The sequence below is a fragment of the Caretta caretta genome, chromosome 12, assembly GCF_965140235.1.
Source record: "Caretta caretta isolate rCarCar2 chromosome 12, rCarCar1.hap1, whole genome shotgun sequence".
In the NCBI taxonomy this organism is placed as follows: Eukaryota; Metazoa; Chordata; order Testudines; family Cheloniidae; genus Caretta; species Caretta caretta.
In genome coordinates this window covers 34,588,861-34,615,594 of record NC_134217.1, presented here as the reverse complement: position 1 = coordinate 34,615,594, position 26,734 = coordinate 34,588,861, and the positions used below count along the sequence as shown (strand labels likewise).

The 26,734-nt window shown below is 39.5% G+C and overlaps 1 protein-coding gene across 1 annotated transcript in view; it reads right to left on the bottom strand.

Annotated features, from left to right (window-relative positions):
* CDH13 (cadherin 13) overlaps nt 1–26,734 on the bottom strand; it is a 778,625-nt gene that overhangs the window by 304,509 nt on the left and 447,382 nt on the right. Inside the window, exon 6 of the mRNA XM_048817138.2 lies at nt 19,413–19,557. Coding sequence (XP_048673095.2) covers nt 19,413–19,557 — 145 coding nt within the window. The remainder of the gene's footprint in view (nt 1–19,412; nt 19,558–26,734) is intronic.

The following is a 26,734-nucleotide window of genomic DNA, read 5'->3' as shown; positions in this document are numbered from 1 at the left end:
TAATTCTGTTTTAAAAAGAGGGTGTCAGGTTAACAATCATATTAAAAAAAAATCCCTACCAGTGCTATAACAATACCTTTGATAATTAAAATGGAAAGATATTAAAATGTTTGTTTTTTTCACTCTGTATGCTAAGTTCATGTTCTGCTTTTCCCTTAGACGTCTGGGAGAGAGAATAGACTCTGGGTCAGTTTCACGTTTGATTGTAGTCACTTTAAAGTTCCTCTTTTTCTATCATGATCCCATGCACTAGTACAATGCTGAAATGTTTGCGCTGCAAATACTGCAGGAGAATATTTACTTATTTAAAAAACAATTTCCACTGAATTACATTTAAAAAAAATCATTACATGTTTCTATTGATCTTAGGTTAGATAAGGCTGTATTTACAAAAATCTAAAGTTGGGGCCACATCCCCTGTAAGTGTCCTGTTAAGAAGCACATTCCTAGTCATGGTAGGAATGTCACGGGGATATTCAGGGCTAATGTAACGTAAATCACCATAACACTTGGCTGTTATAGCTGGTAGCACAAAGACGGTGCTTTCCATTTGCAAAGTGTTTTACAAACATAGTGAGTAAAAATGTCCTGTTTACATTTTTTTTATGCAAAATGAAATTCTGGGATTTTTTTCCCCACAAAGTGTCTGCTTTCTGCAGAAAAAATTGACTTTATGACAAACTGAGAGGCAAAATCTTTCTAGCTGAAAACATCCTAATCATCATTTTTCAGCACTGGAAAATTTTAATGAAAACTCGTTTTCATTTTTGTTGAAATTATCTATGAGGGAAGAAAAAAATAATATTTACCAGCCAACTCCAATAACAAGCCAGATCCTCAGCTGGTGTCATATTGGCTCCACTGTAGGCAATGGAGGTTTTCCAATTTACACCAAATGAGCATCTGGCCCAAAGAATCTGACTTGGGGTGTCCCAGGCACTGACCCTGCTATGGCAATGTCTGTGAGAACTGAAGTGCTGAGCACCACACAGGTCATAAGCAGTTAAACCCAAGACACCCATGTGAAGTAGGTAAACAAGGGTTATCATTCCTATTTGCATACATGGGACACTCATGCTCAGGAGCTAAATGCCTTTGCCATAAAGAAAATCCTTGTCTAAGTCAGAACTTGAGACTTCCTGTCTACTATTCTTGTGTTCAATCCCGCTGCTCTGTAAGTGACACAGCCTATTCATCTGTGATTAAATCTGAAAATCCCTTAAGAAGCAGAGACCCTAGATGTAAGGCTCTAAAGCCATGAATTAGTAGGGTAAGTTATTTTATTGCAGGTGTTCTGAAATCCCCAGAATGATATGCTACAACTTGATTTAAGTAACTATTTGTCTATGGAGAACTGGATAGTCCATATATAATGGATTTGTCTCTTGTTTGGTAAACAGTCATTGAAGTTAATCAATATAGAAACATTTGAAATTAGCATATGTTATCATAATTGTATGAGAAAAAAAGGGTTGTTCGTTATGATTGTGCAATTGAATACTACTCCACCAATAAACAGTTTCAAAATCTAATGAGTGGTTGATGCTTTGAACAATACTACAATAATTCTTGGCCAAATTATCAACTGATGTAAATTGGCATAGCTCCACTGAAGTAGAGATTTACATCAGCTGAGAATCTGAGCCTTTATACATTCCCTGACTAGCTCTTATACATGAATGAGATTCGTAATGCTTTGTCTCATTATACTGACTTTGATATATACATCAAGGCTAGTAAATGTTAGACCTAAATAGGCTAATATTGTCAGTTCTAAACTCCCTTTAAAAGAGAGCTGCCAATCCATTAGGGAAATCCATGAGAATCAGAAATCATTAGCGCTATAAAGATAATGCTATGAAAACAGTACATTTGTTATTATGATTTCATGTACAATAAGCAACCTGTTAAGGAACAGAGTCAAAGACTGCTTCTGACCTAACTTACACTAATATAAATCAGGACTAACTCCTCGAAAGTCAATAGAGAGTATAGGTGTAAATGAAATCAGAATCAAGCTAAATATCCCTGTTAGAGCTGGTTGGAGAAACTGTGACAGAACCCTAAAGTATGGGACCGTATAGTTCTATTGAAAGTGAAATGCGTTGCAAAATCGGGTTGCTTCTTGCCAGAATTTTGTTTGCAAAGAAAATTGAAAAAAAAAAAAGTTCCAATGTCAAAACATGCTGTTCCATTGGTTTTGGAATGAAACATTTCATTTTTTGTTTTGACATAATTTTTCATTGAGAAATTTTTAAATGTATTATATGATCATACATCCCATTCAAAGTGAAGCCGAATTTTGAAATCATGCATTCCTTTGTGACACAGAACTACTGTCCTCTGTATAGCCTCAGTACTTAGTAATAAACGATTTGCTCAGAAAACTATACATAAGGCTTTAAATGTTTTATTTGAGGCATCTGTTGATCTTTAATAATATATAAAGTTGATGTCCAACAAAATAGTCTTTGCTCCTAACACAGAGGTAGCTGGAACAGATATATTATTTATAATATCACTACACTAACACTTTGCCCTTATTTACCACTTTCCATTAAATATGTTATAGGACACCTACATTAAGTAGAACCATGGACAAATTGCTAAACAGGAGTACAAAAGAATGTAAGGACAAAATCAGAAAGTTTAAAGCACAAAATGAATTACACCTAAGATGGGATATAAAAGGCACTAAGAAGAGGTTCTTTAAATACATGATGAGCAAGAGAGACAAAGGAAAGTATAGGTCCTCTACTTAATGGAGAAGGAGAGCTAATAACTGATGACATCAAGAAGGCTGAGATGTTTAATGACTATTTTGCTTCACTCTTCACTAAAAAGGTTAATGGTGATCAATGAAAGTTTATTCAAAACTGGCACATTTCCATGAACAATTTTAGTTTTGTTAAAATGGCATTTTCTGACTAAAACACATATAATCAAAAAACTCCGAAGCAGCTCTAATCACACCCTTATTTTACAGATGGGGAAACTGAGTCATAGAAATTAAAGTGAGATCTCATGGTGACACAGGTGAACAAAACCTAGATCTTCTGACTCTTAAGTTAAACCAAAAGGCTTTTCCTTCCTCTTTAAGAAATTTTAAACATTGTGTAACTTGGAACTAATGAACAATTTGTAAGACTTCCTTTGGATATCAATCACAAAAGTGATCAGTGATAGAATATTTCATTGCTGTAAAGCTAATACATTGTATTAGATAACTATCAGTGTTTTATGTTGCCATAAAGCAGAATCATTGCATTCGGTAATGTCCCTCTCTAGTCTTTCAAATGCTTCTTTAAAGCATACTTCTTACCAGCAGCTATCCACCAGAAATAGATGGCAAAAAATCAAAAATCGCATCACTTTGAGATTCTACCTTCACCCTTCTGGCACGTCTTCTGAACTTGACTGTCTGTGCTTGATTCAGAACCTGGTGCTGCATTCTTTGCATATCCAGTACATACACAGACTACAGTGTAAAGGGTAGCCATGCAAGGAATATAAACTTAAGCCCTTAGTTTGTTTTGCAATATTCTTGAGGTAAGGAATACGTCTTCGTCAGTGTTATTTATGCAGTGTAAAGCACAACTGGTGGTGCTCACTTAGTAACAAAGGGCTTGATTTTCAAAAACACATACAAACAAGAGCATGCATATGTTATTTTCCATCTCTCTTTGATGGATAATTGTTGAAAGCCAGCAGACAGAAGTGAGTTTGCACCTAGTTTACAAACAGAGTCGCCACAATTGTGTGCACAGATTGAAAATTTTCATGCACAAATGGACATTTAATACACCTAAAATTGCACATGCAAATGAGTACATTGCATGGACAAATTAAGCAATCCTTTTTGCACATGCATTTTCCCCCCCAATCTGGCCCAACAGTTTTACAATACTGTAAATATTAAGAGATGAATACTACTACAAATGAACTAACCTAAACAAACTTGAAAAACCTACTTTTCCTTTTTTTGTTCATTTGTTTACTTTTTGCATTTTACTCATTTCACCTTGTCAGTTACTTTCTTTTGCAGTCAGTTTCATCTCCAGTTCTATGCCTCAATTCTGGACTGTTACCCGGATTCATGGTTCTGTGGGGGTCTCATGTGCACCAAACCCCTGTTCCATGAACATTTCAAACAATGTCTCGGGGAAAAGAAAGGAGGGTGGGGGAAAGGCCAACCCCATTTTTTTTAAAATAGACATTCATAATTTTGGATCCAACGAGAAACTGCTGAGCTTGAATTAATATGCAAACTAGACACCATTAACTTGGGTTTGAATAGAGGCTGGGAGTGGCCGGGTCATTCCACATATTGAATCTATTTCCCCATGTTCAGTATCCTCCTCACACCTTCTTGTCAACTGTCTAAATGGGCCATCTTGATTATCACTACAAAAGTTTTTTCTCCTGCTGATAATAGCTCATCGTAATTAATTAGCCTCTTACAGTTTGTATGGCAGCTTCCACCTTCTCTGTATGTGTATATAGATATATATCTTCTTACTCTACTTCCCATTCTATGCAGCCGATGAAGTGGGCTGTAGCCCACGAAAGCTTATGCTCTAATAAATTTGTTAGTCTCTAAGGTGCCACAAGTCCTCCTGTTCTTTTCTCTTTAAGACAACGTTAGAAAACTCAGAGTAACCAGCATAGGAATAAATAATCCTGTCATTCTCAGACAATCCACTTTGTATTCAGGTGGACATGTTCTCTGATCATAAAGGTAGTGTGGATCTCTCTGCTGATGGATACTAGCACCCCATGCTAGGGCAGACTAATCCCACCTGCACTGGCAATTTATAGGCCTTTCCCAACCGAGCATTTGGAGTACTGACTGCACCATAGTATTACTGTCACAGGAAATGATGTTCTATTGTTATAATGCCTGGCAACACAATAGTAGGATTTACATCCATTTAAGGGGGAGGACAGCACAGGGGCTAGACCCACACCTAATGTATCAAAGCTCATCAATCTCTGAATCAGATCATAAATTTATGGCACATGATTGCAAGCTGTTCGGATTTATCACCTTCTGTATGCACACTAAAGGACTCAAATGAAATACAGTTGTGTGGAAGCTGACAGTCGACTGACTTACAGTACAGCTCACAGAGCAGCCTGCAGGGCTGGCATCCTGCAAACAGGAGATGGAAAGGCAAAATATAAAACCTGTAACTTACATCTATATAAACAGGAAAAGACTGAGATCTGGTACAGCCAGTAGCATAACAAAAAGGAACGAGATGCCATCCTATTCTGGAATATGTCATGCATGTAAATATGTTTCTTCAGGTTCATTTTCTTTGACACTGTCTAAACTATGCTGAAGCACCTTTCAATTAACTGATTATATGGATGAACGATATCCCTTGTGTTCAAGTCATTTGAATCTTTTAAGCCCACCCTGCCCCTCAGAGGGCATACAGACAGATGCATAAACAGATACATAAAATCCCTGCTAGCTGAGCTAATGCATAAATTAAATTCCCTGTGCAAAGAATTAGATACAGAATTATACAAACAAACTTGAGTCCCTGATCTTCAATACCCAGAAGGGAGTCCACCACTTCCTTAAAAATTCATTTGTTCTTTAATTAAGAAATATGCTTATTTCTAATTAATAAACCAATGGTATAATGTAAATATATGCCAAGCAACCAAACATCGCTGCTTTGATAGTTCTATGCCTGGAAGTATATTAAAGTGAAATTATTTTTCTACATGAAATGCAACAGCATAAAAATGGCATGTGTTCTGTATCCTGGGCAATTAACAATGTTCAAGTCAGGTGCCTATTACTGTTGGTATATTATTGTGTGGGGTAGAGCTGCAGGAGAGGACAGGTCATTTTAATCTTAGGTGCAATGAACAAACAAATAATTTATTCACAAAAAAAGTTAAACAACAAAGGGCTTTTTGCAATTTCTTCAGTTCTTACACACAGCCTTAAATACTGACCTCTGCTCCTGAGGCAGTCTGGAGTTTTTCCTCAATTTAACCTATTTCTGTGGAGAGCCAAGCATAATTGAACCCTGGAGTGAACCACCGACTACTGCTTCCAGTTTTTTACATAGCAGTTCTTTTAGCTGCAAATTGCTACACTTAAGATTATTCAAAATTGCTTTTGATGTTGTCTTCAACTTGTTCTTTCATTGTTTTAATATAAGACCATCATTCGTATCAGCAGTACTTGAACTGTGTAATTTCCTTAAAGTGACAGTTTAAGACCGACCAACAATGTTTCTTTATGGCTTCATTTATATTTTCTTCAGTTCTTGATTCACGTGTTTCAGATTTTGTTCTCTCATTAGGGACATGAACGATCTATTGTGAAGGTGTTGACTTACTGCTGGCGCCTCCCTGTGGCAAAGTGTGGCATAGCAGCTCTCTCCTTGCTGGGTGGCTCCTGACGATGGCTGCTCCGCCTCTGTGGTGACCTGCCTCTTTCTGTGATTTGACCCTCCACCCAGGTTACTTCAAAGTTTGTCTCATTCTGGGGTAGTTCATGAACAGAAAGCAAAGGGAATTAACACAAATAAGCAGAGTTAAAAAGAAACAGAGGGGAACGATTCCCTGTCAGGGTGTGTCAGAATCTGGCCCTCACTTCCCTCAGGGAGGGGCCTTCAGGCAGTGGTTGTCTGGGAAGCTCCTGCCTCCAGTCAGCCCTTTGCTCAGGAGCTGAAGGTCTGTTCTCTCCCCTGATCTGCCAACAAGTGTGCTGTTCTGCTTCCTTATAAGCTCCTCCGGCAGCCTGTTCATGCCTTGCAGGTGTCGCAGTGCGGTGTTGCCTGCGCCCAGAGCGGCTCATTAACCCTTTGTTGTCCAGTGTGGGGTTTAGTATACCCCATCACACGCTATTGAAAATGGTTTTAAAATTACTGACACCAATGTACTTTGTTGTAGGCAATATTCTGTTCAGTGAAATGTTTCCACAGAGTAAGTTTGCCTCTCACCAAAAATGACTGAATATTTTCTACTTGCGCTATATTGATGACATCTTCATCATCTGGACCCATGGAAAAGAAGCCCTTGAGGAATTCCACCATGATTTCAACAATTTCCATCCCACCACCAACCTCAGCCTGGTCCAGTCCACACAAGAGATCCACTTCCTGGACACTACAGTGCTAATAAACAATGACCACATAAACACCACCCTATACCGGAAACCTACTGACCGCTATTCCTACCTGCATGCCTCCAGCTTTCACCCTGACCACACCACACGATCCATCGTCTACAGCCAAGCTCTGCGATACAACCGCATTTGCTCCAACCCCTCAGACAGAGACAAACACCTACAAGATCTCTGTCAAGCTTTCTTACAACTACAATACCCACCTGCAGAAGTAAAGAAACAGATTGATAGAGCCAGAAGAGTTCCCAGAAGTTACCTACTACAGGACAGGCCTAACAAAGAAAATAACAGAACGCCACTAGCGGTCACCTTCAGCCCCCAACTAAAACCCCTCCAACGCATTATTAAGGATCTACAACCTATCCTAAAGGATGACCCAACACTCTCACAAGTCTTGGGAGACAGGCCAGTCCTTGCCTACAGACAGCCCTGCAACCTGAAGCAAATACTCACCAACAACCACATACCACACAACAGAACCACTAACCCAGGAACTTATCCTTGCAACAAAGCCCGTTGCCAATTGTGCCCACATATCTATTCAGGGGACACCATCACAGGGCCTAATAACATCAGCCACACTATCAGAGGCTCGTTCACCTGCACATCCACCAATGTGATATATGCCATCATGTGCCAGCAATGCCCCTCTGCCATGTACATTGGTCAAACTGGACAGTCTCTACGTAAAAGAATAAATGGACACAAATCAGATGTCAAGAATTATAACATTCATAAACCAGTCGGAGAACACTTCAATCTCTCTGGTCACGCAATCACAGACATGAAGGTTGCTATCTTAAAACAAAAAAACTTCAAATCCAGACTCCAGCGAGAAACTGCTGAATTGGAATTCATTTGCAAATTGGATACTATTAATTTAGGCTTAAATAGATACTGGGAGTGGCTAAGTCATTATGCAAGGTAGCCTGTTTCCTCTTGTTTTTTCCTACCCCCCCCCCCCAGATGTTCTGGTTTAACTTGGATTTAAACTTGGAGAGTGGTCAGTTTAGATGAGCTATTACCAGCAGGAGAGTGAGTTTGTGTGTGTATGGGGGTGGGGGGGATGTGAGAAAACCTGGATCTATGCAGGAAATAGCCCAACTTGATTATATAAAGAGTTGTCACTTTGGATGGGCTAGCACCAGCAGGAGAGTGAATTTGTGTGGGGGGGTGGAGGGTGAGAAAACCTGGATTTGTGCTGGAAATGGCCCACCTGTTGATCACTTTAGATAAGCTATTACCAGCAGGACAGTGGGGTGGGAGGAGGTATTGTTTCATATTCTCTGTGTGTATATAAAGTCTGCTGCAGTTTCCACGGTATACATCTGATGAAGTGAGCTGTAGCTCACGAAAGCTCATGCTCAAATAAATTGGTTAGTCTCTAAGGTGCCACAAGTACTCCTTTTCTTTTTCCATAACTGTGTATCACGAAAAAAATGGCAGATTTCCCAATCTCACTTGGAATGAAATTATCCCCCAAGCAGAGAACCAGCATAAGGAGTATGTGCCACTTAATTCCCGCTTGATCCCTATTTTGTGGATTTAAGAGTTGCACAGTCCTGTGCTTGGTGTGAATTTCTCCTCTTGCACTGAGTTTTTGTGGTTTTGGGTCTGAAATCGAGAACTTTTCCATTATTTTCCATTATTCCAGTCTTCCAGGAGGAATTTACTTATTTTCAAAATACAGTGGAAATGCCATAAAACTCCACAATCCATGTGTGCAGAATGTTAGTAACTTCTGTGATTGAAGAATGCATGAAAGAAAGAAAAATGTGGTCTTGACACTGGTGGAAGGAGAATCAGAGGCCCTTAGAAAATACCTAATTCCACTCTTTCCTGGTTTCACCTAGTCATAAAGAAACAATCCTTGAATTTTCTCCTCTGCTGGAAGCTCTTTATAAAAATTGTGTCTTTTCTAACAACTGGCTGCAGGAAAGCTCTTAAGAGAACCCCTGTAGTTTTTCCCCATGTTGTTGGAATCACAAGTCAAAGGCAAGAAGCAAGCCTGCGGAGCTCACCAAATTCAATGCAATTTTAGTCATTTTAAAGCTTAAGTCGTCCTGTTTTTTCCGCACATCAGCAATGATCACAAAGTAAAAAGAAATACACTGGGGGGGAAATATTTTTATAATCCTTGAGACATACATCAAACAAAGATGATTGCAACATGTGTACAGGGAGAAAAATCATCTAACTTATTCTGCCAACTTCTCCAGATATATCTTCATGCAGTTTACCTTTGCAAATGTCTTTTGATTTTCATCTTCCATATGCAATCTCATTAATATTCATTTCTGCAGCAACTTTGTTGTTATTAGGCTAGCTGAAAAAAAGGCAGCCTTGCATGCTGTATTTGATAAGAGGAAACTGTCTCTATAACCCAATTTTCATTTGTCTGAATGATAGCAACATACAATTATATAGCATGTGGCTATCAATAATACATGCTCAGTGATCTAGACCCTTCCTCATGCCTTATCCATTTTTACAAATTATTATTTTATGATATTGAACATTCCTCTGGGCTATTGTGCTTAATGTCATCCTGTGTGCCACTTTAAATGTCCCTTTATTTCTAATAATTATTTACAGACATCTTCTATCCGTTCAGCTTTAGGGCTCCTCAGTTGGAATGCAATGTATTCAGGCTACTGTGCTTAATGGAAAACAAGTTGCTGTTTTTAATGCAATTCACAAGCAATTTCCCCTCCCTGTGTAGTTAGGCTTTTAACCCATTGGGCTTCTAACATATTGTTACAAGTTGGATAATCAAGTCAAATGTGTTCAGAATCATTTCTGCCAAATGGCTCCAGCGAATGAAATGAGATGTCAGCTTAGTTCATTTAACCAGCCCAAAGTAAAAAAATAAATAAACTTTTCATCAGCAGGAAATTGTCAGAAATTTCCAGATGACCACTCTCCTGCAATCCATAAGGCTATTGACCTAGGTTTTGCCGTAGCAAGTGGGTTCTCAATCTGGTGGCTTGTGACCAGGTCTAGGGTGGTAATGGATGTGCTCCTTTCTTAATGGGTGCATGGGACAGGGTCTCATGGGAAGAGGATCTCAAAACTTTTCCCTGCTGGAACACAAGGTTGCAATATGGAAAAAGGTTACTTTAGTATAAAGTATAACACTTTATAGCAGTATAAAGTATGCTGAGCTTGATCTAAAGCCTATTGAAGTCAGTGGAAAGACTCCTATTGACATCAGTGGATCAGGCCCATTTATTAAATGCTAATGTTACATACGCTCAGTCTTTTACGGGAACTAGGGGCAGTAGAAATCAACACTCAAACAAAACAACTGAAAGAGATCATTTTTCAAGTACAGATTATCCTGAACAGGCAACCACTAAACTTCCAGTATGTCCAGGATTGGACACTTCTAACGGAAGCCAAGTTTTCTATGACTTTTAAAATTGCTTTTGTAAGATTTTGACAGTTGGCTAGTCCCAAGAAAATCATCACTCGGCACAACACCACAGGTATCTTATGTTACAAATTAATTCCATGCAAGAAAAACTGATAGGGAAATATATGTGTATAGCACCTTTCATCCAAAAGATCCTAATGCACATTACAAACTAAATGATAAATGGTCCTGTTTTGAGCAGGGGGTTGGACTAGATGACCTCCTGAGGTCTCTTCCACCCTAATACTCTATGATTCTATGATAAGCTCTGGCTCAGGTTTTGAGAAGTGGCTTCCATTTAATGTACGCACAATTTTGCATTCACAAATAACTAGACCCAATTTTTTGCTCCTTTAGTAAGATGAAGACACTAACATTATAGAGGCTTAAACAGCTGTTTGTGTCCATAATGCATTGTGGTTTCAAAATAGAAAGCGCAATTATTAGTAAGGACAAAATTGCACTCCTTCCGCTCCACCAATCCCCAAAACATGGAGGGCAGATTGAGGTCCATTTGAAAATGTGGTCTTAATTACACAGGAATCACTTCATACACCACTAAAATACAGCCACTTCTGGGATTAAGCATGGCAACTCTTTAACAGTGTATAATCATACTAAACAAATAAAAATACATATAAACTTCTAGTTTAGATATATCATACTTGGAAACCTTGCCTTGCCTTCAATTCAGGCACAGCATAACAAGGTGTGTTTGTCCTTATTATCACATAAAAACAACGATATTATACTACACTTCACAATAGATGCCAGCTTTCGCATTGTAAAGCAATGTGCTCAGTCCTTCTTCACCAAGTCTTGTCCACAAACCTCTTCTCTACAGCCTTTCAGTTGAGTATTTAGTACACCATTTTGTTTACAGAATTCCACTTGTGATACGCAGCAATAGTTTAACACATTGCAATTCCTTTTTCCTCTTGAATTGACCCATAAATTTGAAAATACAAATACAACTCTTAAGTTCTTTAAAACCAATTATACTAATCCTATTTCCACAACTGCTTTGATCTTTCAGAAACTTGCTATGCAAACTTTTGCAAATCTACTCAGCTATGTATGAGATTCATGCTTCACATGACTTTTAAAACTTTTAAGCAATGTAATAATTTTGCCTGACAAGTTGCATTTATATCTAACTCTTTCCTTTTCAGTATAGACTGTCAGCCTGGCACTTTTTCATCAGTTCCCTTGACTCCAGTCTCAGATTTCAGGATTGTGTCTAGGTGCAAGATATATTACACAGTGCATTATTTTTGCCTGTGCCTTGTTATGTGCTGGCATTCTGAGATCTCTGACCTTGTGACTCCATCAACAGGTCGTCACCAGTCACGCCGCTCCAAATTTCTGGACCTAATAGTTCCATAGTTTGCCCTGAAGTAGTATACAATAATATCCTTATGGCTCTTAAAGTGAGCTAATGGACCATATTCAATTTTGATCTTCAACCTCCATTACCTTCCTGGGGCAAAAGGTGTTGTTCATCTTCTGTACACCAAGATGGTTGCATGCAAACTTCCTTCTTCATTTTCTTCTGGTTTTATGTAAGGAGGACAAGTTCTATGGTTCTACCAGCTTCAGGATTCTAGCTTTGATTAAGCCCACCTGGATAAGCTCTAGTCTTCATGATCAAAGCTTCATCCTTTAATGCATAAGGCATCATCCTTAAGCCCTCCTCTGTCAGAGCAACAAAGGAAAAATGGCAGCCCCTCCTCGCACTGCCCCTTACCTAATCCACGGAATGTGTGACAGTTGGATGTGCTGATCTGTTGATATCATTGACATAAAAACATAGGAGGTTTTTTTCGGTTAGACAGCAAGTTTAATTAAGTTGGGGTACACAGTGCGTTTTGGTACCTGTTGGAGGTAGCAGTAAAAAAGAAAGCCTATGGAATACTGAAGCACACTCTTGTCATTCTGAAGGTGTCAAGAAATGCACAGATCTTTTCCTTTAACTTCTTATTTCCAGACTTTTCAGGTTTCAGGTGGATTGGCCTGTCATGTCATGATGCAACCTTACCTGCTCCGAAGCATTGCTTTTGTTTGCTAGTCTAATAATGCTTGCATCCTTTCTTTTGAATATCTTTAGCACCAAAATGGGGGGGGAGGGCTTGATCATTGAAATTTGCCAAGGAAATAAACCTCACTGAGGAGAAATGCCATGGAACACTTGGATGAAAACTGGCTTGGTTTTGACCAAATTAGCACTTGTGAAAAAGGCATGTAATGAATGCAAGTTTGTTTGTTTTTTAAAACAACATTAGTGGGGTTGGTGGTTGTTTGTCTCACCTGTACCCTAATGCTAAGATGGAACTGCTCATGGGCACATGGCAAATTTTGCTTCATATTGAAAAGTTTCTGAAGGTTTGTGTATTGAAACAGGCAGGGTTCCAATGGATTGCTAAAGCAACACGCTGAACTGAGGGGGTCTGCAGGAACTCACCCTAATTTGTTACAGTCTCTTAAAATAGGCATTTACTGAGTTGGGGCACCATTGGAATGCTGACTCATCTAATGTGATCTCTGTTGGATACCTGCCTCACTCAGCACTCAGGCTGACTACCTCATACTGTTTGGTTATATTTTAGTTTATTCTGATAGTTTTCAATGACATCTAATGCTTCACAGCCTTCCACTTATACACATCTAGACTGAGTTGTGTTTTCTCAGCAGGATGTGAGGTTTTGGCAAATATAAGTTACATCCATAGTGAATATAAGAACATAAGAACAGCCATACTAGGTCAGATCAAAGGTCCATCTAGCCCAGTATCCTGTCTTCTGCCAGTGGCCAGTGCCATGTGCCCCAGAGGGAATTAACAGAACATGTAATCATCAAGTGATCCTTCCTCTGTCACCCATTCCCAGCTTTTGGCAAACGGAGGCTAGGGACACCATCCCTGCCCATCCTGGCTAATAGCCATTGATGGACCTATACTCCATGAACTTATCTAGTTATTTTTTGAACCCTGTGATAGTCTTGGCCTTCACAACATCCTCTGGCAAGGAGTTCCACAGGTTGACTGTGTGTAGTGTGAAAAAATACTTCATTTTGTTTGTTTTAAACCGGCTGCCTATTAATTTCATTTAGTGACCCCCTAGTGCTTGTGTTATGAGAAAGAGAAAATAATACTTCCCTATTTACTTTCTCCACACCAGTCACGATTTTATATGCCTCAATCATACCTCCCCCACCCCCGTTAGTTGTCTCTGGAGTCATCTCGAAGCTGAAAAGTCCCAGTCTTATTAATCTCTCCAAATATAGAAGGCATTCCATGCCCCTAATAATTTTTGTTGCCCTTTTCCAAACCTTTTCCAATTCCAAAATATCTTTTTTGAGATGGGGTGACCACATCCGCATGCAGTATTCAAGAGGTGGGTGTACCAGGGATTTATATGGAAGCAATATGATATTTTCTATCTTATGATCTATCCCTTTCTTAATGATTCCCAACATTCTGTTTTCTTTTTTTGACAGCCGCTGCTCATTGAGTGGATGTTTTCAGAGAACTATCTACAATGACTCCAAGACCTCTTTCTTGAGTGCAACAGCTAATTTAGACCCCATCGTTTCATATGTATAGTTGGGATTATGTTTTCCAATGTGCATTACTTTGCATTTATCAACACTGAATTTCATCTGCCATTTTTTGCCCAGTCACCCAGTTTAGTGAGATCCCTTTGTAGCTCTTTGCAAGTAATTTACCTTACTTCTCCTCTCTCTCTGAGATCTGAAAGCTTTCTTGTTCAAATGCCATGGTTCTGCAGCTGCACTCAACACTTATATTAGGGATCACTGCACAACCTATAGATAAAAGTAAATGCATTCTCTTGTCCTACGTGACAAGACAAAATGCTAACAAGGCATGTCAGGACTTCAAATAGCTGAGGAAAGTAATTATAGAAACATGAGATGGGAGATGGATTGGCCATGGGGGTCTTCCACACCAAGTCTAAATCATGACCCTCAAGAAACTTGTAAGGCATTGGCATGACAGAGACCACTGTCTATCCTGTCAACCAGTATTGTATCCTTGTATTTCCACATCTGTATCCTTCTCTTGTCTTATACTTAGATTGTAAGCTTCTTAGGGTAGGGACCTTCTTTTTGTTCCATATTTGTACAGTGCTAAGCACAATGGGCTCCATCTCTTGTCAATATAAAACTGCCACATGAGTGCACTGGCCATTCTAATTTAATGTAGGGTTTTAGAGTAGCAGCCGTGTTAGTCTGTATTCGCAAAAAGAAAAGGAGTACTTGTGGCACCTTAGAGACTAACAAATTTATTTGAGCATAAGCTTTCGTGGTCTACAGCTCACTTCATCCGATGCATTCAGTGGAAAATACAGTGGGGAGATTTATATACATAGAGAACATGAAACAATGGGTGTTACCATACACACTGTAACCAGAGTGATCACTTAAGGTGAGCTATTACCAGCAGGAGAGCGGGGTAGGGGGGAACATTTTGTAGTGATAATCAAGGTGGGCCATTTCCAGCAGTTGACAAGAACGTCCTAGGAACACTGGGGGTTGGGGGGGATAAACATGGCAAAATAGTTTTACTTTGTGTAATGACCCATCCACTCCCAGTCTCTATTCAAGCCTAAGTTAATTGTATCCAGTTTGCAAATTAATTCCAATGCAGCAGTCTCTCCTTGGAGTCTGATCTTGAAGTTTTTTTGTTGAAGTATTGCCACTTTTAGGTCTGTGATCGAGTGACCAGAGGGATTGAAGTGTTCTGCGACTGGTTTTTGAATGTTATAATTCTTGACATCTGATTTGTGTCCATTTATTCTTTTACGTAGAGACTGTCCAGTTTGGCCAAGGTACATGGCAGAGGGGCATTGCTGGCACATGATGGCATATATCACATTGGTAGATGTGCAGGTGAACGAGCCTCTGATGGTGTGGCTGATGTGATTAGGCCCTATGATGGTGTCCCCTGAATAGATATGTGGACACAGTTGGCAACGGGCTTTGTTGCAAGGATAGGTTCCTGGGTTAGTGGTTCTGTTGTGTGGTTGCTGGTGACTATTTGCTACCAATGTAATATGGGTGATGAGTGAAGTGGTGAAGCCCTATCACATGGAGTTAATAATCAATTAATTATGGCACACGTACAATAGATGTATCCAATTAGCTGCTCCTGAGCCAGAGGGTCAGGAATTGGAGACATCAGATGATAATTTAATGGGCACCTGGGCCCTATGAAAGAGGAAAGAGTGCACTCTGAAGAGAGGAACCACAGAGAGAGGAGGGACTCCTGTAAAATTGCCAGAGCCGGAGTCTGCATGTGAGCAGAGACCTCAGCGAGACTCATTCTGAGGGGCCAGTCCTCAACATCAGAACTGGGAGATAAAAATCTGGAGTAACAGAAGGAGATTGAAGATGGAGCCCAGAGAAAGGTAGATTTGTTAAGAGACTCTGATTACCAGTTTGAGTTTTTGTCGTCCCCAAAGGGGTTGGACTTAGAAACACCTCAGCCAGAGGAATAAACTGCACACAGATAACCTGCAGGGTGGGCTAGAGATACAGATTCCTAGAACATCATACCCTGATGCAAGTGAGCGCTCTAATGATGAGTGTGCACACTGAGAAAGAGAATAATTATCAGAATGTAACCTGTGTAGTGATAAAATTGTGTCTCCGGTATCAATTACTTTTGGTGTTTATTTCTGGAAGTTAAAAAAATTAAATAAAAAATGATCCTATTTTCCCCTGGCTGAGGAACTGAGGGAAAAGAATCTTCAGGATTTATTTTTAAAGCTAGGAGTTTGTTTGTTTGTTTCCCCCAAAATACTATAAATATGGATTAGCAGAAATTTGCTTCCACTGGTTCTGGAGTCCTTGCCATCTGATCTATTTTCAGAATATTTAAAGGCTTTGTTGGTATGTATGTTTGAAATCAACTGTGAAGGATATTGGGTTGTTGTTGTTGTTAACCCTGTGACACCTAAATAGCACAGAGCTGTCTGTAGAAAGTAATGGAAGTCATTAGCAGGCATTGTGGATGATAGATTTAACTATGCATACTCAGAAACTGCTTATATTGCAGTTTAAATTAAAAAAATGCATTTGAAACTGGTCACTCGATCTCATTAGGTAGTCATACCCTGTTATGTACTATTGATTAGTTTGTACAAAGGAATTTCAGAGGAACTCGGACAGCCATGCATGTGCAGTCAATAGTTATGAAGTTCTTGTTTTATTAGTTCCATTACAAGGGGATACAGGAGGAGGGGAAAGTAAAGGGGAACTTTTGGGAAGGTTTGTTTTGGATTCTTTACAGTTCACTAAAATCTGAACTATACACAAAACAATGTTAGAAAATGGTTGATTTTCCACTTGGATAACTATACTATACTTCTAAACAGGACTCTAACTTATCTCTGGTTAGAATGAAAATATGGCCATTTTTTTAAAATTGTCCTGTTGGTTCTTAGTCTGCTTGTTAAATATTGCAATATTCAACATCACACATTTATCTTAATACCTCTCTGTGTTAATCTTATGGGATAACAGCTTATAATGCAATTCAAGTCCAAAGCCAAGCATGGAAGCATAACCATGTGTTAGTACATATAATTGCTGATATGGTCAGATGATTCCTAAAAGCTCCACCAATGACAAAGTTTGAACAAAGATGAATATATAGGCTTACCAAAGGTTTAATACATTAAAGAGGGAGTACAAAATGATTTTCTCTGTTCACACTAAACGCAACACACCCTATATAGAAGTGAAATTAATATTAATTGTTCATAATGGTATAATAGGTTTAATTTCAGTCTTCATCCTGAAAGATTCTAGTGTGTTTATAAGCAAATCTCTTAAAACATAGGACAATCCTGCAGTCTTCATCCAGCCACAGTGTTAGGATATAGATATTCAGGCCTGCCTGTAAAGGCCTATACTCTAAGAATTTAGGTGTATTCTTATCACTTAGCTAGTTAAAGAGGTATAAAAGAAAGAATCAAAATCACTGTCTGCAGATGTAAGGGCCTTCCCTTCCTGTGACAGTCTGAGGCCCTGTTCTTAGGCTAAGGCCTTGGGCTAAGCAGCAGAGGCAGCCATAAGCTGGGAAGCGAACGGTCACATCCTTACATTCCAAACTGGGCACATTGAAATAAGGTGCTATTGGGCTGTTAGGATAAAATCCTGTCCTGATAATGCCTATCCCCTCCAGAGAAAGGGAAGTGCCTAGAAGATGTAAAAAGAAATTTAGTTTGATAGCATCCTGTCTGGCAAGAACTCACTTATCAATAGCTGGGATGTGAAATCCTCATTTCTTTGTTGTTCTATCACTGTAGTCCCCATTTCCCTATTATTTGTCTGTATAATCTGTGTCTGGTTCTGTGGTTGTTTCTGTCTGCTCTATAATTAAGTTTGTTGGGTGTAAACTAATTAAGGGGTGGTAGGATATAATTGGTTAAATAATCATGTTACAATATGTTAGGATTGGTTAGTTAAATTTCGGTAAAATGATTGGTTAAGGAATAGCTAAGCAGAACTCAAGTTTTACGATATAGTCTGCAGTCGATCAGGAAGAAAAGGGGGGAATGGGAACAGGGAATGGGGGTGGGGGAATTGGAATCATGTTTTGCTAAAGGGGGGACTGGGAACAGGGAGACAGGCAATGTTCTGTGGCGTCAGAGCTGGGAAGGGAGACATGAAGGAAATTGGAATCATTGCTTTTCACCCCAGTAAACATCGAATTGTTTGCAACTTTGGACTTCGGGTATTGTTGCTCTCTGTTCATACGAGAAAGACCAGGGAAGTGAGCAGGTGAAGGAATAAGCCCCCTAACACACAGCTCCCACTAAGGACTACAGGATGTAACTCTTTATTTGATATATGTATATATCTATATCAATACACATATAGGCATACAGATGTATGGCCCAATCTTAATCTCACACCACTGTCACTCCAGTGATTTTAACAGGCATCTCCCCTAGCTTGCACTGGTTTCAATGAGATCAGAATTAACTCGTTTATATTTGCTGATAATATAATTATCATTCACAGTTGAAGTGGGGATACCTCTGCACTGGAATACAACAGCTGTTGAACAACTCACAGCAACTTTGCACAACATCTGAGAGCAGGAACTGAAGAGAAATAGATTGAGTTGTAACTGCAGGAGGAATTTAGATAGAGAGTCTGGGTATCCTAGTTGGAATTTGGCAAGGACATCTGTTCTAAGACCCCCTAGTTTACAGAAAATGCCATAAGAAGCACACGTGAGCATCATCAAATCTACATTAGAAATGATCAGAAAATGTTCATACTGGCTCTCATCTACACAGTCTATTTTTATTTGATCAGTGTTCAAATATGTACAATGTTGCAATATCCCAACAAGCCCTAAAATATGAGCATATTTTTCAATACGCATTCGATTTATTCTTGTCATTTACCTACCATAGGCATTGCATACGCAAATAAATCCTGCCAGCAGCCAATCTGACTGAGAACAGGTAGAGTTCCCACCTGAACTGAATTGATATGGGATGTATTCAGTCCCAACCTTAATCCCATCCTGCAGTTCGTCTCTATTGATAACTCAGATAAGAACAACAAAACATAAACCTCAGACTGAGCTTCCTTCTCAAACTATGTTGTTTCTAGGGTTTCCCTGCGGCATACCAGAGACAATTACCCTCTGCCCAAAAGGCAGGCAGAAGTTAATGAGCCACACCCATCACACACAGTCAGCAAATATCTTTCTGCAATGGAACAAATGTGCAGGTATCAGAAGGCAATATATGGCCTATAAAACATACAGTAGTTTACAGCAGCATGAATGATGTCACATACCTGTAGGTGACCCTTCCATGACATGTCCAACGTACGGCCCTTCCCGGAAGATGGGTCTGTTGTCATTCTGATCAATAACAATGATATCTAGAAGGACTGGGCCTTCAATACTTTTGCCGCTGACATCAGTGATCTCAACCTGCAGCTGAATGAGCAAAAAGATAGGAGTACATGAGTTAGTTCATTATCATGACATAAGCAAGGAGCAAGGAAGAGAAAAGCTTACATCAGCATTTTTGCTGGAACAAGCCACTGGAAGACTTAATACTTCAGTCTCAAGGGAGATTCTCTAGGACTGGGCTAGAAGCAAAATGGTTTTGAATGGAAGCAAGAGAGATTCAGACTATCCTTGAATAGTCTGTAACTGATTTGCTAAATTTACTAAAGAATGCAGTGAAGGGGAGAAAAAAAGAATCATAATTTGATATTAATGAAGTAAATATTTGCTTAGAATCAGTCTATTTCCTTCAAAGGGAAACATACAGTACCAGGTATAAAATAAATTGCAAGATCCTTGTTAACTGAGTATTAGAAGATATAAATAGGGTGTTATAAGAAAAGGTAAGAGTAGCCCTTTTGTAGAGTAAATAAATTCCCTCCTTGATGAGGGAGTGGAGTAAATCAGCACAACATTTGATTCAATCTCTATGTATTTTGTCCTGAAAAGAAAGGTAGAGAGGCAATAGCTCTAATGATAATATTTCAATTATGTTATGTCGTGACTTTCATGCCAAGTCGCCCCACCACTGCTGCTTTCAACACTTCTTATGTCTCCTCTTTATTTATTTATTTATTTTTATGTAGCAGCAATGGAAAATTGTGAAATTGGCAGCCACTATTTCCTTGACATGTCAAATTCAACAAAGCACACCTCAAAGTCATGATGCAGCAAAAACCTGAGGCATGCAATGCAAGAGACATTTCTTCCCCTTTCTGTGGCAGGTGGCTTTTGTTCCAATGTTATGAATTGCTATGTCAGCCATAAACACAGAGAGACAGTAATAACAAGGATTCATTGCAATCAATGACTATTTCTGTATCCAGAGTATACGAGTACTAAAGTCTTTTGGCACAAAAAGCTGGGAAAGCAAAAGGAACCATTCAGATCTGGTTGGGATTTTGGCTAAGAGCATTGGAAATAATGCTGTGTTAACTAATTAGAATTAAAACACAAAGTTTTAACATTTGGGATTTCTAGTGTAAATTTCTGGAACAGCTTAAATAGCCTCAAAAGCTAAACAACAAGTATTCTGTCGGGGGGGAGGGGAGGTAATCTAAAAAAAATTGGTCCACTGTGACCATAGGCAATGGTTATTGAGCAAAACAAGTGGTTTTTGTCCAAATGGAATGATGCAAATATTATAATAGAAAACTACACATCTGATGACCTTTACCTTGAAGGGCATTGTGTGTTTATGAATGTGTTTGCTTAGCAGCTGAGGGTTGATACAGTGCATATCATACACCGTGTAGTAACGAATTGTGCCGTTTTGAAAGGTTCCACTCTTGAATAATAAACATTCGTCACAAAACCTTAGCACCTCCAGCACTCAAACCTACCATTCAGGTCCATTTTCAGGTTTTCCTTTCATATCAACTCTGCTTAACACACACACAAATCAATCAGCTGTTTCTTGTATGGCAATTCTCAGAAAATACTATGCCTGTGTTCATGTTGTGGGCTCTGGGGTACTAACTGGATTTTCAGTTGACAAGGTAGAGTTAAAATAGTCTGCTTCTTGGTGACATTTTTCATCACAAAGTGTTGCTGTCTTTTGAGAACAGACAGCCTGCAACAAAATTAAAAGAAAAGGATTGGGAATCTTTCTGGTATTACCAGCTATATTAGCTAAACTGTGCAGGATGGTAACTTTAATGCACAGCTATTAATTTCATTGGTTGTCCCTGGTCTGTCGTCACTTCCTAATACAATTTAAATTTGATGCTAAATTCAGCCCTTGGTTATATCACTTTAACCAAGGGTGCAAAAGCCTCCACTGACAAAAAAAAAATCTAGATCATGCCTGGGGCATGATCACAGCACAGTCACAGCACAGTCTTCACTAATGAGTGTCCTACAGAGTCTTGGCCTGAAACTAAAGTTATCCTCCGCAGTCACAACCCCATTGCTTTGATGAGAATGGTACCCACTCCGCATTGGAGCTAAATCTCATTCCACTCCTTTGCATATCTCACCACAACCACCATCCTCTGAATTTTTAAAAAAATTATTTTCCAACATGCTGAAGATTTACCTAAAACAACAGATCAATGCCACACTTGTATCTCTGGTAAATTCATGTAGTATTTACATCGACAGAAGGAGATGTTCCAGTTTATGAGTAAGTGAATATTGAGGATCTGATTTGTAGCAACTGCATGCATGGGCAAGCAAATTTACTAGTTGTCTGCCATATAGTCAAGACTTGGGCTCCAATCCTGCAATATCTGTGTACTGTCAATTGGGCCCTGCATGGGAACAGCAGTCTACCTACCTGCAGGCAAATGTAGGATCAGAGACTGAAATGAGGACTGTTTTATAGCATGCTCATTTTGAGCTGAACCACTGATCTTGAAGTTCACCCATCACCTCATTATTAACTATTAAAATAAACAATCGTCATTTTAACAATCTAGGAGTTACTGCTATTATTAATACTAAACATATAATGTTTTCAAAGCATTGTACACATATTGCTTAGCTAAGCTCCTCAGATAGACTTGGCCAAAACTGCTGAAAAGGGTCACATGATGTTTTTCACAAACTCACATCATAGGGATTTTGAGCCCACAATGATTTTGCTTTCAGGGAAACATTTGGGTTAATTTGTCTTTCCACAGATCCAGATCTGTTTCTAGCTTGAAACAGCACATTTCATTCCTTGCCTCCTTCAGTCCATCATTGCCAGTCTCCACAGCCTCTTCATTTCCTTCTCCCACACTTGTTTCATGCCTTCCGCCTTGCTTCCGCCCCATGTGCAATCCCAATCTCAGTCTGCAAGGCCCTCAAACTCAAAGTTAAGATTCACACCCTCTGTAAGGCCCACAGAGTCTCCCCTAGATCAGTCAATCATCCCGTACCCTCCTAACATTTTATAAACAAAGCTATAAAGTGAACGAAAATACTAAATTATCATCTGGTCTCTCTGGGCAGTCTATTTTATCTGTCTCTGTCTTTTAGATTATAAACTCCACGGGTCAGGAATTGTCTATTGCGTGTGTTCTGTAATGCCTGAATGTATTGTCAGTGTTACCCCAGAATTTAACATTCCTGCACGTACCCCAGAACTTGACAGTACTGCAGGCAGCCATTTAGTATGTTCAGCCACGGCCAGCTGAAAACCAAGCATCACATAGCTAGGAAATCTTAGGCCTTTTTGAGACAAGGTCAGACAGCTGTATACTTTCATTTGGTTAATTAGAAGGGGAAGATGGGACAGAAAGTTATGGAAGAGTGAGTGAATAGCGCCCTTGGTTTTAGGTGCCCCTGACATATTGTTGTTTTGGCTAGAAATACTAGAAAAGTTCTGAGACAATGAGTAGTTTGAGAATTGGTGATCCAGTAGAGGTTATTATGCTGACCCACTAGGAGTCACTATAGATTATGTGCTTTGTTAGAGTTAGCTTTATAAGATTAAGTAAAAGTAAATACCTCACAGCCGTCCGAGGAAGCTTTTCCAAGGACAAGAAGATGACATCTAAACTCCCCATCAGCTGGATGGAAAGAGGCACTCTGGAAGCCTGGCTGGTGATCACTTGAAACCATCTCAGACTGTGGGTAACTATATCTGGGATGTCCTAAACCTATTGTGTGTGTGTGTTTGGGGGGGAGGGGAGGAAAGACAGCTGTTGTTACAACTCTGTTTTCTGGAACCCAGGAATAAGATTTGTTAACCCCCCATTTCTTGCGCTCTTATCTTGCTTGTTTTCTTCTCATATGTAACAAGTGGTATGAACAGGCTTATTGAAGTCTCTCATGCCCCAATGATTTTAGAATTGTCATGGTAAAGGATGAATAGGTAATAAAATGTAGATGTGATAGGAATTATGTTAAGTGAAATCGAGTGTGGTTGCGGATGGATGTTTGATGGATAATAAAAGGTTGAGGCGCCGGCCTTAGAATAAGAAAAACAATTATCCAGGACCATTTGGCCGAAGAACATGTTGGGTGAGATAGTCCAATAACCCTGAGGGCACCCACAACTGTCCCAAGGACAGGGGGCCTGAAGAACCAAAGAACAAGATAACAACAAGCCGTCATTGCTTTGCCATTTGCATGATTGACTATCACTTCAAACGTGAGAACAATGATTGATTATCACTTCAAACATAAGAACAGCATGACGAAGCAAACCCTGTAGACTTGTATGAGGATAAATCCCTATAAAAACAGACCCTGAAGACTGAGGACTTTGGGACTGGTTCTGCAACCAACTTCCAGGAGCATCGGATGCACATCTGACAAGGCCCTGATCCACCCTTGTGTCCAGGCTGCCTGTGAGTGTGACTAGCAACTTATAGGCTGGTAACTATGACAACAACTGCAGAACTTATGTGCCTGTGTGAGTGAATGTGTGAGTAAATGAAATGTTATAGCTATAACCAATTGCTTACTCTGATCTTTTCTGTAATCACAATAAACGCAGCATATTGCCTTATCCCCCTGAATAAGATCCTGCTTGTTTTCATTTTCTAAGTATAACATGTGTGTGTGTGTGTGTGTGTATGCATACACGTAATATCTAATAAATAGTAGTTTTAGACAAGAGCATGCTTTCTTCTATCAATCATTTATCAGACGGAAGCACTGTGTTCCCATTGATTTATTCCTGACACCGCCTGGAGAGAGAAAGAGTTAGGCTACCACTGTTTTGGGTTCTGAAAACCCCAGGTCACATCCGCACTATACAAATGCATGAATGCTAATTAATAAAAAAAACTTTGGCTTTCTTTGGGTATGTGCAAATACGACATGGAAGGATATAGTACTATATGCATAGTTATACACACACAAACAATTTATTACATATGCTGACACACAGAAATGCCCAGCTCAGGTCAGATCGTGGCATAAGCAGCCTGGGCATTATGTGGTTTCGTGCCTGCTCCGGAAATGGCACAGCAATCTATACCAGGTCTTGCAGTCCCTGAAATCTCCAGCCCACAATCCAGCCAGATGAGGAGCCATGCTGAGGCAATGAAGCATCAGAAGCCATAAGTGGGAGATAGTCAGACCTTACTACTGGGTGGAAGAAGATGGTTGTCCAGCTTGCAGCCACCTTCTACCTGCGCATGCCCTGACACTGATTTCTCTCTCCCTCAACACGTCCAAGATGAGAGATTAGGACCTCAACGAGGACCTCAGAAAGCGAGCTACTATCTTCACCCAATCTACTTCTCCCTGTGTAACTCTTCTATGAGATAAACCAGGAGGAACAAGGACCTGAGTACAAAAGTTACCTTCACCCTCTCAGTTCCCTCCCAAGAGATTGCAATAGCAGCAGGGGCCTGAGAGCACTTTGAGTGGTTTGTTTATTCTGTTAATTTATTCTTACTCATGGTGCCTGGTATTTATAAGTTATTTATATGTTAGCGATGAAACCTACTGGGATAGGATTAGGTCAGAATTCTAATTCATTTGTTAAGATGGATAGCTTATTACCTTATCGCAGTGCATTCTGCTATGCTTGTATGCACATTTCACTTTATATTGTACTATGATGGGTGTGAGTGGGAGAAGCACAATATTTATGCTCTGAATAGACTATTTGCTCCCACAAAATACTACAAAGACTCTGAGCACTGCCTCAGTCCATTTTACGGGCCTCTGCTATCCCAGTCTTGATTTGGATGCCCTCTTGCTCGATGCCATTCTTGTAAAACCCTGCCCACTCTCCCTATGATTTACAATATATATCGTTTAGGGGTCTAGGAGCCAGAAAATAGTTCTGGCATGTACACATCTCCTGGCAGCTGGTGCTTCATGGGCTGCTTTGCCCCACTGGCCTATGCAGAATGAAATGTTTCATAGAGAACATTTGGTCCTCACTCTCCAAGACTTGTTTAACATTAGTCTCTGAAGTCAATTTCATGTCACAGGGTTATTAACATTTTCTATACCCTGACCCATATTGTGTTACTGGTGCCATTAATTACAGTTCAGTCTTATACCTGCACTCTACACTGCTGTGTCACAATGCCACTGCATAGAGCTAACCCAAAAATGAATAGTAAATGACATGTCCCTGGTTGCTTTGGAGCTTGAATCCTCTCTTCAGACTGATCCTGACTCTCAGCCATATTATTTTTCCTCTCCCCTGCCCCTTTTCATTTCTGGCAGTATGGGTAGCTTATTTTATTAGATTAAAATGTTTTGCAAGCAATTGCTGGTGGTCAGACAATGTGAAGGTACAGTGGTCATGGGCAGTTATACTTCTGGAAAGGTGACAGTAGGAGGAATCTGATGAAAATCAGTTCCTACGTGTGTAATTCCTTTAACATGATCCAATGGCTGGAAGTTGAAGCTAAATAAATGCAGACTGGAAATAAGGTGTAAATTTTTAACAGTGAGAGTAAGTAACCGTTGGAAAAATTTAACAAGGGTGGTGGTGGACTCTCCATCACTAACCATTTTTAATTAACACTGGATTTTTTTTCTAAAAGATCTGCTCTAGAAATTATTTTGGGGAAGTTCAACGGCTTGTGTTGCATGGGATCTCAGACTAGATTATCACAATAGTCACTTCTGGCATTGGAATCTATGAACCTTCAAAGGCTAGGTACCTAATGGCTCTTAATATCAGATCTCACAGTGTCAAGAAAATAAATAAGTCAGTGGAAAAGGCAAGTGTTAAACTAGGTTGATAAAGAACCAAGCCTCAGCTGGTTTTATACAAGAGACCACCTCACCAACACAGAACATGGTAAGCTTCTTAGCGCATGGTTTTTAAATGTTGCATTCTTCACCGATTTTCAAAAAGTAAGGAGAGAAAGAGAGGGTTGTTATTTTTGTTTATAAACCACATCCATTTCAAGGTTAAAGCAGAGGATTGAGATGGTTCATTTTAGTAGAAGGATCCCAGCCAGGTTGTGAGGTCTTGCTGGTCAACATGTATCACCCATATGAAACCCAACAGTTCTCACCTGACTTCTGCTTGATCTCATGTACAAATCATGATGGATTTCTTTACTCTCTTTGTACAGTACATATCTTGATCACCAACTCACCTGTTGCTTTTGTCCCCTCATCTCCTGAGGTTGCTTTCTAAAATGATAGACTATAGCACACTTCTTATGACCCATTATTACCATCACTCTGTACA